Here is an 18,351-nt window from a genome sequence, read left to right as displayed (position 1 = left end):
TGCACTAGGCCAGGAGAGAAGGGGCGCATTCCACCCCTGGCAGTGCTCCAGGAGGGCAAAGGGTGGATTGGAGGATGGCGTGGGAGGAGAATCAGCTGTCTTGGCAACTTGGCAATGGATGGAGGAGAGGGAGTGAGGGAGACAGGCAAGATCACTCCTTGGGACCAGTGTGTGCCAGGGCCCGTGCTGGCTGCTCTCCACCTACCTTCCTGCCGATGGTCTCAACAACACTTTGAGGTAAGATATTCATCCCCACTTCTCAGATGAGCAAACTGAGGCTCAGAGAGGGCAGAGTCTTGCTCAAACAGAATTCTAAGTCCTTCTGACTACAGAGTCTGCATTCTTCCCATTGCTTCAAATACTTTGCCAGCCTTTGGGACCTGCAGGGAACACAGCCAACCACGGCTGAGCAACGCGCCGAGGAGCAGCCTCTGATGTGGTGGGAAGCCTCGCATGGGCAGGACAGGGCAGCCGGGGCAGGAGAGGTGCAGACCTGGGGCCAGCTCAGAGGGATAGACTAGGGAGGAGGAGGTGACAAGGACAAGGCAGGGATGTGATAAGTGAAGACTTCATCTGTATCAGCCTCGCAGGGCCTAACCCTGACAGTGTCTGTGATCTTGGGTCAATCCCAGCCAAGAGTCTCCCAGGACATGCGTGCTTGGGGGGCGGAGGGGGAGTTGCTAAGGCACCAAATTTGAGTGAGGAGCCATCTCTCTGTCTCCTGTCTGCAGATCATGAGCACACACAGATACACAAAGTCACAGTCACAGTCACACAGGCGACATTCACACCCGCAGCCACAGACACACGATCACACAAGCACACACATACGAGGTCTTGTGTTCACATATGGTCTCACACGCACACAGAGTCATGCAAGCTTATGCACGCAGACGTGCTCACATGGAACCAGAGGACTGTTCCAGGAAGGCCTCTGCCTGTGGACGTCACTCGGGCATGGGAAGGGTGAGAAGTGTCCTCAGATGTCTTTATTGCCATTGTCTGGGACGGGAAGTTGCCTCTCTGATCTCCGGGGGCTGCAGTGTGAAACGGGCGTGTTCACCCTCAGTGACGTCAGCCCAGGCCTGGCTCTGGGGTGGGGTGGGGTGACCTGAGGAAGGTCAAGGGCAACTGGGAAGTGTTGTGGAAGAGCCTCACGGGAAGAGCAGGTGTGACCAAGGCACAGCTGGGTTCCCATCCTCCTGCCAACCTCCCTCACAGGCTGTGGCCTTGAGCAAATCGCTTCACTTCTCTGAGTGGCAATGTCCAGCAGTAAAAGGTAATGACACCGGCCTCACAAGGCAGTTGGGTGTGCTAACTCAGATAACGGCTGTCAAGTGCCGGGCAGGGACCTGGCAAATGGTGGCAATAATCATAATGTTTGTGATGGTCGCGGAGCCAGTGTATGTGTGCAGAGACAACAAGGGCTGCTTGGGCTCAGGGGCAGGGCTGGGGAGGGCAAGGGTGGACGCCCAGTGACCACTGCCCTCTCCGCGCCTGCCAAAACAATGCCAGTGCCCGGCCTTAGCCGGCCACAGAAGAGAAAGAAACAGCCTCAGGAGACTCAGAGTTTGAGGCCGATGGTGGGGCAGCCTCCCCCCCACGCAAACCTTGGAGTCGGGGAGCAGTAGGCATCGGGAGGGCTGGGATGGGGCGGCAGGCTCAGAGGCAGCTCTGGAGTGGGCCCCACCAAACAGCAGCGGTGTGTTTGCTGCTGAGAACTAGAGAGAGCCCTTGGCCTTCTCCAGCAAGCTCTGTCATGGGAAGGGCACAGATTCTAAGGGTTGGCTGCTCGAATCCCTGCCACCCCGCTCTGGGGCCGCAGACCTGAAACAGGAAAGACACAGCGGCAGCCCCGCCCTCTAGTGGCCACATGTGCTCCCTGCAGCCTCACTGCCGAGCGGCTTCCGCTTTGTTCTAAGGGTCTCGTTCTCTGGGCTCAGGGGACAGTGCTCAGGGACCTGAGACAGCACAGCGTCGCGAAGAGTGAAGATGTTGGAGCTGGACAGCCTAGGTTTGAAGCCCAGCTCTACTGCTGCTATTACTCTTATTCGTCCATTTCTAGGCTGGATGACCTGGGCAAGTTGATGATAACGCCATCTGCCACACACTAAACAAGATAATCTCTGTCAGGTGCTTGGGGTAAGTAATATTAAGTAACAAGTATTTAATAGAGGGTAGCTGTCCAATTCTCCACTTGTGGGGTCACTGTTGCTTAGGGGCACTGCAGGAGAGTTGGGGGTTGAAGCCAGCCCTGATCTGGGGTTGAACCCTGTCTGGTTCTGTTGCAACCAGTTACCAAGTTTGTGTTTTGCACATGTTGACTAGTCATAGATATCAGGGGAGGAGTGCAGGAAGGTTAAGTTCAAAATTACTTGAAAATCATCCTTTGGGTATGCACCACTTTGTGGATAAACATGTCTCAGTAAGCCCAACATGGCCAGTTTTTCTAGTTCTTGGTTATCATCTTTGAGTGCCAGATGAAGCAGCTGGCTTGAACCCAAGGGCAATTTTGTACAAAACACGTTATCTTTATCTGCTGGAATCATACTCAGTGAGGAGATGCTCATGCAGAGAGTTACCTGGAAGCAAATACCAGATACAATCTCAGATTCGAATCTTTCATCTCACACTTACTCAGGGGCACATGTCCATTACAAGTGGATACTCCACTATGACATTATTTAAAATCTCCATTCTTCCTTTTTGACCAAACGTGCATGAATTTGCATACTTTCACTGAATGCACTCATGATGCAACTCCATTGTGCCTTACCTCTCCAAAGCTGTTTCCTCTTTTGTAAAATGAAGCACTAATAGTTCTACATCATCAGGTTATTGTGTAGATCAAATAAGACAATGTGTGTAGGAATTTTAAATTGCTGCCAGGTGAATGACATTCTTCATTCCCCTTCCTCAAATTCTCTAACTAGCTGTGACTTTGAACAAGTTGCTTCCCTCTCTGGGTCTCAATGTTCTCAACAACAAAATGTAGGGGTTGTATTAGATGATTCCTAAGGTGCCTTCTAGCTTGAAGCTTTTAGGATAGCTGTGTGTGTGATTGCAGGGCATTTGGATGCAGTCAAGCCTTCAATGAATGAAAACTGATGCTTCCATGGTTTCTCCCGGACTGCTTTACCCAGTCGATGAGGGTCCCAACCATGAAAAGCAGCGCTTCGCACACTGTGACACATTACAGCCTTAAGACTTAAGGATGCATCTTAATGATCTTTCTTCATTTGATCAGCAGAACTGCAGTTCAGCAGTATCTGAATCAGCAAAAGGTGACCAGATTTGACTAAGCCCCCACTACAGTCCTTTAGAGACACCGTTAATGACCAAAACTTAACTATGATGGGCGTAAAGCACAGCCCTCCCTTCAAAGGACACACAAACAGTGGGTAGATAATCACTATCCCTGGCTTTGGGAAAATTTCTCTTTTTAGAAAACAGTGGGGTAAAAGGAAATCAGCTCTGAAGTCAGGCCTAGACTGAATTATCCCAGATCCTCTATTAGCTGTGAGAGTTTAGGCAAGTTAACCTTTCTGAGCCTGTTTCCCTGTAAAATTGTCATAAATAGACGTGTTAGTCCATTTTGCGTTACTGTTAGTCCATTTTATATTCCTATAAAGGAGTATGAGGCTGGGTAACTTATAAAGAAATGAGGTTTATTTGGCTCACAGTTCTGCAGACTGTACGAGAAGCATAGCACCAGCATCTGCTTCCAGTGAGGAAGCTTCAAGAAGCTTCCAATCAAGGGGGAAGACAAAGGAGGAGCATGTCACATGGAGAGAGGGAGGAGAGAAGAGAGAGATAAAAATGGAAATATCTTCTCCTGTCTGTCTAGGGCCCTTTGAAGACTCAACTTAATAGCCCATACCCATGCCAAGGCTCTCCTAAGAAAGCTTTCCTAAGAAACCACTGTCCCAATGCCTAGCATCTTGCCTCCCCTGGGCATACATTCAGAGTAGCCCCTCTGGGCAGTTTTTCTGGGCTGAGATTTGCTACCTGTCCTGGGCAAGTCTGTGCCCCCTAACAACAGGAACAGTGGTTTCTTTATCTCTGGATTTCTCATGGGAGGGCTTTACACAGAGTATGTGCTTAGCAATTAAAAAAAAAGGTCCACTTTAACCTTTTGGAAATAGCTCTCTGGGAAGGCAGTGCTGGGGACAAGACCAGGGGCAAGGGTAGGGGAAGTAAGAGAAGATCGTGTAAAAGAACATGAGGCTTGGAGCAAATGACCTGAACTCAAACCTCAGCTGTCACCTACCAATTGAAGGATCTAGTCACTATACCTCTATCTCAGCTGTTTCCATATCTGTAAAATGAGGACTACAACATCTACTTAGCACAGCACCTGCTACATACTGAGTACCCGTACGCTTTATGTCCCAGGTGCTGTTCTAAATGTTTAACACATTGACTGCCACACTAGAAAAAAAATTTTTTTCCTTGGGGCCGCAGTGTTTTATTACAAAAATAGAATAAAAACTTCAAAAACAGAACGATCCTTTCTAATGAAAAAATTGTTATTTTTTACTGTTTTCTGTGAGTTATATGCAACCTGACAAGTAGTTCACATGGCTCCTGAGGTGAAGAGATGTACGAGTTACATATGCTTCACGAGGCCCTGGGCCCAAAACCAGCATGAGTTAAATACAGCTCACATGGCAGTTAATGTGTCATAGATGCTGGTTTATGTAATTCCACTGTAACTCTGGGAGGCAGGTATTATCCTCATTGCATAGGCACTGTGAATGAGGAGAATGACGCTCCGTGAAATGAAATAACTTCCCCAAGTTCACAGAGCTAGTGAGATGCCCAATAACTGGCAGCAATTACAGTTCTGAGGCAGCAATGCATGGGACACAATCTCAGAGACCGTAAGGGCTCAGGGGTCCTGGCTGTAGGGTTTCTGCATCTAGACTAGCTCCAGTCCTACTCCTTTAATTGCAGCGAATGACACAGACCAATCAGTGTGACAAATAGAATTAACATAATATTTTTATTTTAAGTGCCATTCATGCATATCAGTTCTGGCAGCAACAATCCTAATGACACTTGGAATATTTCTTTACAGCACTAAACAGTTACAAAGAATGGGTGCCGTTCATCATAGAGGCAAAATATGAAATCGTGCAATAGCAAAACTGTAGAAACATTAAAACACTGACTGTCCAACAGCAGTACAGAGAGCAGGTTGTGTTTACACAAAAAGCCAATGCATTTTCATCACATATATACAATATAGATATGTACACATCACCCTCTGAATGAACAATATCAAAATACTCTATTCCATTTGAAATTATCCCCGGATTGATTCCCTCCCACTTCAAAGGACATCTGAGAGACATGTATTTACAAGCACACACATGAATACATTTACATTTCAAAAACTGCCACAAATGCCAGTCGGATTATTCTCCTGGACAGAGTGCCCCCATTTGATTACATGCATTTATTATTCTTTTCCCCAAAAGTCTTCAGTGAATTTAAGCCCAAGACAGAATTTGCTCTGCATTGGTAACTACCAAGTGAAACGGCCACTAGAGGAACTCTGCACCTCACCAGGCAGCCCTGTCTGGCCAGGGCCCACAAAGCAGGCCTGCCCTGGGCTCCTGGATCACAGGAGGGTAGGATGGGTCTGGGTGAAGGCTTTGCCTCCAGGGTCATTCTTGGTAAGTTTAATTCTCATAAAAATATTGATCACTGCAAATCGGTAAATGATTGCCAAATGGGAAATTAGCTTCACACAATTTGTAAAATCATCATCAGTGGCTCTACCCAAATCACTCAGTATAAGAGACCGCATTCTAATACCCAAATTGTTTAAAGTGCACATTGCTACCCAAGCAATTTAAACAGTTTCAAAACAGCTATTTTGGTGTCTAGAAAACAGTGACTTGAGCAGACTATTGAAAATTGCCCCCTTTTTTTCAAGTTTTTACTCTGCAAGCTGCCATCTCATCTTGCCTCTGATCCTTCTAAGAGGGGCCAGTTGGCTGCCTTTCCAGAATCCTCTGATTTTCGTTGATCCAAGGGGCTGGAACTGAGCTTCCTTTTTCATGCCAAGTAGGATCCAAACAACAGAGAAACATAAAGCTCTTCCTTTCTCCCCAACCTCACCAGCCCTTAACCATGGCTGGCTTCCCAGTGATTCATTCAAGGCAACACTCCATTAAAAAAAATACACACTCACAAACACACATTCACACTATCTCTTGAGCACACACACACACACACACACACACACGCATGCACACACATGCGTGCACACACACACAAAGATGTTTGTTTAGTTCAAGTAGAAAGTACTCAACCATAGAATCACTAAGGCTAATTAAAGTGATTTAGCATGGCTGACAGAGACCAAAGATGCTAAAAAGCAACCAGTGAGCAGTTATTACTCCTTGATTTGATGTAACATATCTCCCCATTAGAATTGATAGAATTTTCTGTCTAAACCAATTCAAATTCTATTCATTAAAAAGCATCTCATTTCTTCTAGTTTTATTATAAAACCAGGACAATCAATCCATGCAAAGTAACTGTGATTTATGAAACAAAACAAACAACTTTTAAAAAAAACCCCTAAGAGTCGGGCTGCATTTCAAAGAGAGTGACCAAATGTCATGCATACACAGACACACAGGACAACAGAAACAACAGACCACATAATATCTGCAATGAAGACTGAAGCAAATAAAATCCACGTGTGGCTCCATCCTCCTTTAAGTGCTACCTAGATGAAAAGAATGAGTGGGGAAACTTGCTTTATGAACACTGCCCTGCTGTTCTGTTGCCCAAATGGAATCTGATTCAAATTCCACAAAATTCCTATTTAAATAATAAGTCTCAATCAACAGGAATGCTAAGATACAGAAGTATACTCACATGGTAAAAGGTGTGATGACAGAGAATGACACACTATCCCTCTGATTGTCTTGTCTGTAAACTCTTATCAAGAAAAATAATTCTGTGCTTTCAGACACATTTCTCCTTAATGAACCCAACAGGAGCTGAGCATTCACATAAGGTAGCAATAAATATTTAAATGACACTTTTGAATAATAAATACATAAGTGAACATGGAAGCATTCATTTGTTTAAAGAGCCAAGCAAGACCCAGCTTCTAATCCATCAACAAATTTTAGAGCTGTTATAATGCAGATTTAGAAAAACAGACATTGACAAGGTACAACATATACTCTATAATCCCCCAAGCATCAAAACAAATTTGGTCAGTTCTCTATGCTGCTCAGGAACAACATCCCCCTTTGGATTGTTTGGAGAGTTTCAAACTCTGGGTTCCTTGACTTACTGGGTAGAACTCATTACCCACATTTCTGAGAAAGATTAAATAAGGGGAACTGGGCTTTGGAAAAATCTATTTCCATTCAGTTCCCTACATCGGTTAAAAGCATCCTGCAGAAAATAGCCTAACAAGGAATAAAAACTGACAAAAACTTTCTTTTCAAGACAATAATCCAATTAGAAAAATCGAAGCCTTTCAGTAATTTTTGTACATATATTTACACATATGTATCTATAAACTGCTTGCAGCAAAATAGGCTCTGTCTGAAAAATCAGTCTGGCACTTGTGGTTAACATCAAACTGACACAAATATGCAAAAAGCCGTCCAAATCACACAACAGTTAGGAGCTACATAGGGCAGCTGGCAAGGAGACAAACATGTAGTACTTGTTTGGATCAGATAAAAGCAGTAGGTTATCCAGCTATAATCTTTTTGATTGTCTTCAAAAGAAATTTTGATAATATTGGTAAAGTGATTAGCAAGTTTGTTTTCTCAACTGGATTCTCTTAACCCTTTCCCTTCACTGCACAGAAAGGTAACATTGGGGTCTGATGCCTTGCAGAAATAAGCCCTACACAATTGAATCCCAATCAAAGTCATCCTGGATGTCATCTGGAGGCAGGGAACGCCGCATCTGGAAGGCTTGGGAAGGCATCATGTGCTGCTGGTTCATGGCTCCGTGATGGCCTGGGAGGAAGGAGGCAGTGTTAGTAGTGACTTGAGTAGAACAGAAAGGAAGAATAAACCCACCCCTACTGAGCACTTCCTATGTGCCAGACACTGAGCACACATTATCTCACTCATCAACCCATAAGCCTTTAAGCAAGTGCCTCTTATGATCCTCATTTCATAGGTAAGGGAGATGGAGATAGGGTTTAAGAGAATGAGCAAGTTACCCAAAGTTACATATCGCTAGTAGAGGGCAAAGTCAAGTCAGTTCAATTGACTCCAAAACCCACACTCCCTTCCCTACCAGGCTGCAGTGAGGAAGGCATAAGAAAAGTGCTGATGCAACCATTTCTCTCACAGTCTGTTCTGCTCCAATACATGTTTCAGTAACATGAACTGGCTCACGTAAGAATGGTAAACAAGGAGAATGATGGCAGTATCCCAAAGAAATCACACTGGGTCATACTGAATTTTCCCCAGCAAGTTAATTTCTGTGCCACCAAGTAACAGCAAGTGAGAACATCAATACAGGGAACACACTAAACCACGGAGAAACACAGCTGAGTGCACAATGCACACCCTCCCCATGCTCTTCTTCTTCTTGCATCAGTTTGGCCATATGCTGTTTGTGCTCCCCGACAGCTTTTTCCTTTTCTTCCCTCTTTCCCTTCATTATTAATTAATTAATTAATGAGACAGCATCTCACTCTGTCACCCAGGCTGGAGTGCAGTGGCCTGATCACACCTCACTGCAACCCTGAACTCCTGGGCTCAGGGGATCCTCCCACATCAGCCTCCCCTAGGACTACAGGCACCTGCCACCCCAACTAGCTAATTGTTTTTTTTATTTTTGGTAGAGATGGGTCTTACTATGTTGCCAGGTTGGTCTCAAACTCCTGGGCTCAAGTGATCCTCCCACCTTATCCTCCCAAAGCACTGGGATTACAGGCGTGAGACACTGTGTCCAGCCTGTGCCCCCCAATTTTGATGCATTATGCCCGTGTCTCCTTATCTTGACAGACCCCCTTCTAAGCCAGCTTCACTTTTTTTTAGAGACTGATATTTACTTGTAGAATTCATTCTTTTATTAGGAATGAAGCATATCCTTTTAAATGTTGTGGAATTTTTTACTGGATTATTATTGTTTTGTTAGTACTCTGATCACAAAATTTCAAGTAGTCTGCTGCTAATATTATTTTTCTCATAAGCCCTGAAATATTTTATTATTACAATTTTACAAAATGCTAAAGTTTTCAGTATATCACAGTATGACAGAAATACAGTATTTCTTTGATTTATTTAACAAAAACTTACAAATTCCATACTGTGGGTCAGGCACTAATTTACATAATTTACATATAAATCCTCATTTAATCCCAACAGTCCTAGGAGTCAGGTAGTATTATTTGCCCCCTTTTACAGACAGGGAAGCTGAGGGAGGAGGGTTAGGTAGCTTGCCCAACATCACACAGCCATTAAAATGGCAAAGCGCCAGGATTCAAATGCTGGCAATCTGGCTCCCGAGTCTTAAGTTACCAGGCTACCTACAAATTACTAGTGAGCACTCACAACAGGTTACATTCCTTCCCCTTTAGCAATGGACATGTCACTTGGTCCCAACTCTTCCTTCACTACTGTCTGGCACACGGTTCTTTCAGAGTTTTAAACTCACACCCACCCCCCCATTTCTTTTTTGTCTTTTCCTCAGATAGCCCAAGTAAAGGGTCGTGTGGTATGTGAAAAAAACAATGGACTTTGAATACAGACACTAGGGTTTGAGTCTTTACCTACTTACCAAACTGGGTGACCTGAGCAAGATATCTCTCCTTCTGAGCCTCTATTTCCTCACATAGGTGATCCCCCCAAGACCCTTTTCCAACTCTAACAATATGCCCTATTCCCCTGGCTAAATGCAACTTATCTTACATTTAGGAACCTAGGGGTAAAAGTATATGAAGTAGTAACTCCCAAAACTTACCTCCTCTATAAGGTACTTCCCTGGAAACTATAGCTGGGGGAACTCCAATGGAATGAATGGAGCAGAATCTATAGGAGCTAATAATCAAAGTAGGTTCCTCAAAAAGTCCTATCAAAGTCAAATATCCTCAAAAATACCTAAAGACCCTAAGACAGCTCTATGTCCCTAGACCTCTTAGAAAGGCAGCGCAATAATTAGAATAATAGCATCCTGGGCTAAAAGGGACTTCAGGTCCTACAGTCCAAACGCCAACTAATGCTTGAATCCCTTCACCCAGAACTGGTATCAAGTGGCTGTCCAGATTCTGCATCCCAGACACCCTTAACAGGGACTTAGTTCTCTCCTTCCTGAGGCAGCCTCATTCATTGCTGGGATACATGAATTTTTCAATATTAAATTCTGTATACCAACTACAACACACACACACACACACACAGTTACCTGCCATAGTTGTTCCTGGAGTGCTGAGTGCCTGTGGGATATGAGGATAACCAGGGGGTGGCATCACTGAAGGAGGGAGATTTTGCCTAGAATCTATGTACAAATTTCCTAATCAGATTAAAAAGCAGAGACAGGGAAAATATGTTACCATAAGTAAAACAAGTTGAGCATTAAAATCTTAACAGAATTGTTACCTAAAAGTAAATTAAGCATGTACAATGAGGAGAAAGAAGGAAGGAAAAATTATACCTTCAGACACTAGAACTCTGCCAAAACGTGGTGCTGGCCTTTTGAACAGAGTGTCAGGCTGACTGTGAGCACACTGGTACTAATTCTGGTGCTGCTACTAAGTGTAAGCTCACAGCATGTCTACTGTTGTTGTCATATACCTTGCTAAGTTCAAAAGTATTTTCATATCCATTACTTCATCGGATCCTCTCATGAAGCCCACAAGGAAGGCAAGACAGGAATTATTATCCCCATTTTACAGATGATGCAACTGAAACTCAGAAAGGCTAAACCTGACTTGCCCAAAGACACATTAGTTTGACAGGGCGAGGACTAGAATCCAGATCTCCTAACTCATGGGCTCTTTCTACATCACCTGTTTCTCTATTGCCCTGATTTTCTCGCCCTCAAAGCAGGTCTAACCACGTGGGCCCTCGATGATTAACAAAGTGGCTGGGAGGCACAAAGTAACAGAAGAGATCTGCACAAGGTAAAAGAGCTACACCAAGCAAAGGTGATTAAAAATGTATTATTTTGTAGTGAGGAGGTGGGAAATACAGATCTCATTCAAATGGTATTTCAGAAGGTCCTTAATATTAGCCTGATGGGCTTTCCTTTGTTAAAAAAAAAAAAAGAAGGTCCTTAATATTTATTAACAGGAGCCATCAATTCCAACACCTCTAAAATGTCAATTATGTTGCATCATAATGTAAAATAGGGAAGAAAAAAACATCATGACCACTCCCCCAATAACTCATGGGGAAGGACCATAAAACTGGTTCAAATTGTAAGGAACATCTGGGATTTTGGAAAGGCTATTACTCTAAGGTTTTCTAGTTTTTTGCACAGATTACACTTGAATTCTAGCAATACTGTAATGAAACTAAAACACAGCAACCATTTTCCCAGAGGAAACTAGAACAGGAAGAAAAATCTTCCCCTTTAAAGTGAGGGCACTTCTGTACTTGGTCCCTTCCAAGCTTTGATCTACTCCAACCCTCCCCCTGTCCATGTAGATGGGGAAATAAGACCAGAGAGGAAATGAGACAGAACCACGCACAGAAGCCAAGACTTCTGACCCCCAGTTGCAGCTTCCCAAGGTAACATGCCTTTTTATAATAAAGTTTACAGTCAGAACTGAACTCTTTGACCAACTAACCATATTGATGATTTAGGAAGAAAAGAGAGGAGAAAAGTTGTACTAAGCTACTGTTCTGATATTCTTGTGGGGGAAACAATCCTGTCCCCACGTGCTGATCAGCCTCCACACGCATGGCTCGTGCACTTCCAAAAGACTACACCAGGCTGGAGGGACCATAACATTCACAGTAATACGGTCACTGATACACCAACAACTTCCCAGCCTCTTTCCTACAAAATCTCAACTTTCATTCTACACAACCTTAGAGTTCAAGTCACAATCAAAAGATATAACTGACTTTTATTGGGGATTAATCTTTTTTTATATTTCTTTTTTCATTTCTCTTTTATGGCTTAGTAATTCTTACCTTTTAAAGGAAGAGGGGGTAAGAATTAGAGAAGGATTATGGGACTAAACAAATATCTACATTAAAAAGACTTAACTCTTTGAAATTCTGTCACATTCCTAGCAGTTTTATTTTCATACAGAAATTCCTATTAGTTCTCATTTTTTCCCCATGTTCTCAATATAGAGTCTGAGAGTGGCTGCTTGCACTTCCTATGCAAGAAATTAGCTTCCAATGCAGTTTCCAAAGGTTTTTGAGACTCTATAACATTTAAAATATAGTCATGAGAATTAAAAACCTAATCATACAATTTATTTATTGAAAGCAGACTCTCTTCATCCAATAAGTATTTATGTATGAGGAATATAGCACTACGCACCAGGGATATAGCAATGAAAAAACAAACTCTCTGCTTTTTTGGCACATATTCTTGGGGAGGCAGGATAGGGGCAAAGAAAGTAATTTAAATAGCATGTTAACACGCTATGGAGAAAAATAAAGCAGAGGGAGGAGACAATGAGTGCTGGGCTTTGGGTATACAGGATGGTCAATGAAGGCATCCCTTGAGCAGGTATTTTTTGAGAAACAAAACTTGAAAGAGATGAAGATGTGCATCATGCGTCCATCTGGGAAAAGAACACTCCAGACAGAGGAAACTGCAAGTACAAGGCCCGGGTAAGTGGTGCGTGCCACCCAGTATATTTGAAAAACAGCAGGGAGACTGGTAGTATTAGAGCATGGGGGATGGAGGAAGGCGGGGCAGGAGATAGGGTCATAAATAATGAGGATTAAGTTCCTATCTCTGAATTCTCTTTGCGCTTACACCCTCTGATAGAAGGTAGAAGCGTAGCCCTCAATATACTGTACTTCTTGATGGACCTGTCTCGCCCATCAGGCTGTGAGCTCTTTGAGACAGGGGCTATTATAGAGTCATTATTTTATTCCTAATGCCCAATACATAGCCAGGCACAGAAATGGTACAAATGTCTGCTGAATGAATGCACACCTACCTATATCTAAAGACTTTTAAAGAGAACATCAAATAAGAATAGCATAGCTAGAAGACTTAAATTGTAAACACAGGTAAAATGATTTTACCTGTGAGAGAGTAAAATCACAGGTGAGAAACTGTGTTCTGTAACACCCTTCTCTCCTTCCCTCTTCCACACTAACATACTACACACCACTAATTTCTGGAGTCTCTAAGGAGCTCAAAGAGGTGTTCACCAAAACGGGGAGCTTTAGAGACAAGAATGACAGGAAAGGTTTGAAGGATATGGAGAGGCTATATACTGGGAGTCAACACCTATACCCAAATAAAATTTATAACTTTGGGCAAGGTACTTTCTTCCCTGTATCACAATTTCCTTAACTGTTAAATAAAAGGATAAAATTAACAGCTCTCTGAAGTCCCCTCTTGTACTACATTTCTAAGAAAATGTGGCAAAGAATTACTGGGGTGTAGAGATGAGGGAAGTGAGATATCTGAATGGATTTAATGTATAGGGATGTAAGAAAGAGAAAAAAAGAATGACAGAAAGAGGCACTTAAAACAAGCAGCAGCAGGGTGGACATGTAAGAAATAATCTGAATATCTGTAAATAGACATCAGTGGGCATGAGGTGATGGATACATGGAGCAACAGAACTGTTCACTGAAGAAGTGCTGTCAGAGGCGTGGCTTGGCAGGCCAGGCCTGGCTCAAGTGCCTTTAAGTCAGAAGGAAAGGATGAAAGGGAACAGTGAGAGTTGGAAGAGTTGAATAAACACTAAAGAAAAACTACAGTTCTTCTACCTTTGATAGGCTGTGACTAGAGTACATTGAGAAAGGAGTTGTGGGAACCCTTGAGAGAAGGATGGCCCTGGCAATATAAAGGAAAGAGGACAGAAAAATTAACAGAATCACAGAACACCAGAACCAAATAATCAAGGTCAAATGACCATAGACATCTAGGAACAAACAGCTTTTCTAGGAAAATAACTCAGGCTCTCAGTCCATAGAGAATCTAGAAGGGGTCCTTGGCCACTCTGACAGAGGACAACAGCAGATGGACAGTGCTTTTTCCATGACCAAACGACCAAGTTCCAAGACCAAACAAAAGGTACACAACAGAGCTTTCTTAGGTTTAGGTCACAAAATTGAAATTAAGATTTCCTGAAAAGAGATTCACACTCAGAATGATGATCTTGAGAATGCAGGTGGACAAAAGAAATGAAATAAGATAGGATAATGGTTAAAGGAAGCCACTCAGGATAGAGAAGAGACACACAGTAAAGAAGTACACTTGGAGATAACAGAAGGCAAGGAATTAAAATAAAGAGAGAAATAACTTGGGTATGAAATTCCTGCAGAAAAATGTGAGCACTGCAATCAGAGTAGAAGACGTGGCTACAAGGGTAAAGAGTAGAGAAAGAAAGTGAGATAAAAAATACACAGCAGATATTATGGGTCTAGATAAAATATCAGTGAGACTATTTACCATTATGTCTACTCTTCAAGTAAACTTTGAACTTTGTTGAATTTTGTTTTGCATTCTTAGAAGACATACATTTTGATTTCCGTTTCAAATCTGTGCAAATTTAAGCTGATATAACTTCCTATGTCCTTATAAAAACATAAATAACTTTAAGACATTTATTTGTTTGATAACTTAATAAAAGGTTAAAGATCACGAAGTGAAGTTAGTTGTAAATAATAAAACAATCATATAAATCACAACAGAAAAACAGTCTATGTCAATTTTTCTAAGTGACACCATAAATTATTTGCTTTCATTCATTTCTTACAAATAAAAAAGATGTAAATGGATCGCTGTCACCATAACTGACATATCAAGTTGCCTTAGACAGTTACTAAATTTCATATGAAAGAGCAAAAGAAAATCAAGACAATAGCTAAGCACATACCTGTTCCAATGTGTTGGGAAGGTTTGGTTGGATGCATGGCACCATGACAAACATTTTGCTGGACATTACTCTGTGAGTGAATAAGGCCAGTTTGTGTAAAGAACTGATTAAGAGAAGAACAGAGATCAGCAAACTGAACCTGATCTAAAGACCAGTTCTTGAGGTCTGCCTGTCTCATACTCTCCATCAGACCTATGAGGAAAGCATTAGAAACAGTTAGTACAGTTCTGCAAATACTGCAAAGAAAATAGCAAGATATAATTTTTTTCAGCCCTCACAATTTCCACTGGCTCATTCTGAATTACAGTAGTGATTTTGCCTATGCAATGAAGAATGATGTTTTAAAATTATTCAAAGCTTAATTCTTTTAAATGTGGCCAAATTTCTTTCAGAACTCTTGTCTGTGACCCTCTGCAATGCCAACCGGCCAAAACTCTTTATTAGGAATTTTACAAGGTGTTAGGGGTTTTGCGGGAGGGGGGTGGGAGGGTGTTTGTTTGTTTTTAGGAGGCAGAGGTGCAGCAGGGTGAGATGGGGCAAGGTGACCTGTAGAGAAAGCAGGCTCAGGACTTAGCACCTACTACTCACTCAACCTTCACAGGTCAAGAGGGTGGTGACAGAGGGGCAGGATGGGAAGGAGATGGGTACAGAGACTTGGGGACTCAGAACAGAGGGCAGCAAGGATGCATGGGGGGGGGCGGTGGGGAGGCCAGAAAAGAGGCAAAGAATTGCTGGAGGCTGTGGCACCCTGCCCTGGCAGCCCAGGCCAGCCCAGAGGGTAAAAGCACCAGCAACAAACACTGCTGAGGGCTTTCTAAGTGTCTGGAGCTACGCTGATTACCTTAGGGTCATCTTAATTCCATCCTGGTAGGGAAGCATGTTTAACAAAAGATCAATTTTCAAACTGGGAGGCCTCACAGCCAGTTAAAGGTAAAGCCCTCTGACTCCAAAACCACAAGAGTTTAATCACTCCTCTGGCTCCCCAACCCATAACCACCACCCCCACTTTGCACCAAAGCAGCAAGTCGAAAGGGCCACGGAACACGGGTGTGGAGAGGTGAATGGTGGTGGTGGTTGTTACTGAGGCCCAGAGAGAGAAATGATAGTAGACAAATACTTGGATTTAGTTTGGGGGAGGCCACCTCAAACATTTCTAGCTACTTTCCTAAACCAGCCCTCATCCCCAGATCGGGGAGAAAGATGCCAACCAAGGGGCTCAGGAGAAAATGCCAACCACCATGCAGGGTCAATGTGGGTGCCTCCATCTAGGCTCCCACAAGCAGCCCAGCCTCCTCCTACAAGAAGCCTTACCTGAGCTCTAGAGCTACCTACAGCATAACTCTGCAAACTATGTTTCTAAGCATACTACCAACTCCAACAGAAACTACATAACGATATATTTATTTCTACAAAGAAACTTATCTACCAGAGAAAATAGGATCATTGTGTATTTGGTTATATGTCAAAAGGAACCAATACTCACCTTGAAACTGTGAAAGGTCTACGTCTGACCAATTAACACTGCTGGCAATTCGACAACTTTCTTTTAGCATATCAAGTGTTGCATACCAATCATTTGAAACACCTGTAAAAATAACAGTGACAGTACTTTAATTCTTGGCTCATGAAAGGGTGAAATGTATGTTAAGGGAAGACAATGAGCTGGCCTGATTCCTGACATTGGCTGATCCTTGTCCAGCCTTACAGGGGAAGTTGTACCAATTATATCATGTGTTGGGGCAATCTTCTCTGAGACAGGCAGAAGGGTATTATTTCTCTGCATATTACAAATAAAAGAAACTGAACCCAGAGAGGTGGTATAACTTAGCAAGGTCACCCTGATGAACCTATGCCTTGAATCCAGGTCTTCTATAACCTCTTGTCTGGCAGCTTGCAAATTGCCACATCACCTAATAATGTCAAACTGATACTGCTACTTACATTTGTATAGTACAAGTAAATGAGCAGGCAGGAAAAGTCATGCAAATCAGTATATTTCCCCCTATACAAAGTTCATTTTCCCGTCTTATTATGACCTTAAAAGATACGCTCTTCATAAATTATAGAGACAAGTTCACATTTAGAAGCAATGCACAGTATAATTTAATGGACTAAATTAAGGGATGTAAATTAGATCATATAATAAGATGCTCCTTACAAGGATGCTTCTTACAAGGCAACCTTAGAAGAGAGAAATTTAACACAGTCCTCCTGCCAAAGTAGTGAAGAAGAGGGCTGAGACATCTGTAAGAAATATTGATGAATCCGGGTCAGGGAATTTCTAGTCAGGAATGGTATCATCTGATGTGACATCATCAGAAGAATTTAAAACTTCCATAGTTTGTATATAAGCAAAGTGGTCACCAGTTAGGGTCCATAGGGCAAGAGTTGCCCTCAATGAGACAGCGCTGAATGGAGGAAGAAAATCCTCTATTCAGCAATTGCTGCCAAGTTGCTGTTTGTAGGATCACCCCTGGATGGATGAAGGTAAAAAGTAAAAAAAGAGTTTTTTGCTACATCACAGATAACTCTTAGCTGTATCAACTACTGGCTACTTGATTTATAAAAGTCTGCCAATTGTAGGTTTTTTAAATAAAAACTTAACTAGAGACAACATGACCCTGCCCTCAACCAACTCACAATTTAGGAAGAAATTTGTTGGGGGTGGGGGGGTGGATGTTAAACTAATGCCCCAAACAAGCCACAAACATGCATGTCTACCAGATTCAGATCCTCTAGTACAGGAAGAACTTCATAGATAAGGAAACCAAGGTTCAAATTATATGACTAAAGTCACCTTAATCATATTTTAGGTAATAAAATAGTCCAAGCAGTATTAGAATCTAGATCTCCTGAGGTAAACACAACTCAGGTAGTCAAAGGCCCAGGGTAGTACATGGAATTATGCCAAGGAACTAGGGCACTCTTGTCACAACTAATTTTTTGTTGTTGTTAGGGATAGGTAGGAGAGTAAGGAGGCTCTGTTAATAAATGCTGACTTGGCCAACAAAAATAAAGCAAACTGCAGAGAGTAGGTGAATAAATCCTACCTACTCAGTTAGTATCTGCTAATTTTAGTCCTTTTAGAATAACTGGTGTTACAAGCTTCAAAGTCAGGATATAAACCTCAGTTCTACCACTTATTAGAGTGATCTTGAGCAAATTGCTCAAGTTCTTTGAGCTGTACTTTTCCTATCTATAAAATGTGATAATTTATACTTGATTTGGGAGGATAATATGTGATAAAATATCTAAACTGCCTAGTATATAACAGGCACTCAAACTTCTATTCCTTCCATTCATTCCCTGTTCCCTCCATTCTT

The 18,351-nt window shown here is 42.6% G+C and overlaps 1 protein-coding gene across 4 annotated transcripts in view; it reads right to left on the bottom strand.

Annotated features, from left to right (window-relative positions):
• Positions 1 to 4,986: 4,986 nt before the first annotated feature.
• Positions 4,987 to 18,351, bottom strand: part of FOXJ3 (forkhead box J3) — a 125,225-nt gene continuing 111,860 nt past the window's right edge. For all 4 annotated transcript variants that reach the window (XM_045545722.1, XM_045545725.1, XM_045545724.1 and 1 more), the window contains 4 exons: positions 16,512 to 16,613; positions 15,029 to 15,220; positions 10,408 to 10,515; positions 4,987 to 8,006 (listed from right to left, as the gene is read on the bottom strand). In XM_045545722.1, the coding sequence (XP_045401678.1) occupies positions 7,891 to 8,006; positions 10,408 to 10,515; positions 15,029 to 15,220; positions 16,512 to 16,613 (518 nt within the window). In that variant the 3' untranslated portion in view covers positions 4,987 to 7,890. The remainder of the gene's footprint in view (positions 8,007 to 10,407; positions 10,516 to 15,028; positions 15,221 to 16,511; positions 16,614 to 18,351) is intronic.

Source organism: Lemur catta, chromosome 3 (assembly GCF_020740605.2).
Source record: "Lemur catta isolate mLemCat1 chromosome 3, mLemCat1.pri, whole genome shotgun sequence".
Classification (NCBI taxonomy): domain Eukaryota; kingdom Metazoa; phylum Chordata; class Mammalia; order Primates; family Lemuridae; genus Lemur; species Lemur catta.
This window is presented reverse-complemented; position numbering and strand designations above follow the sequence as displayed.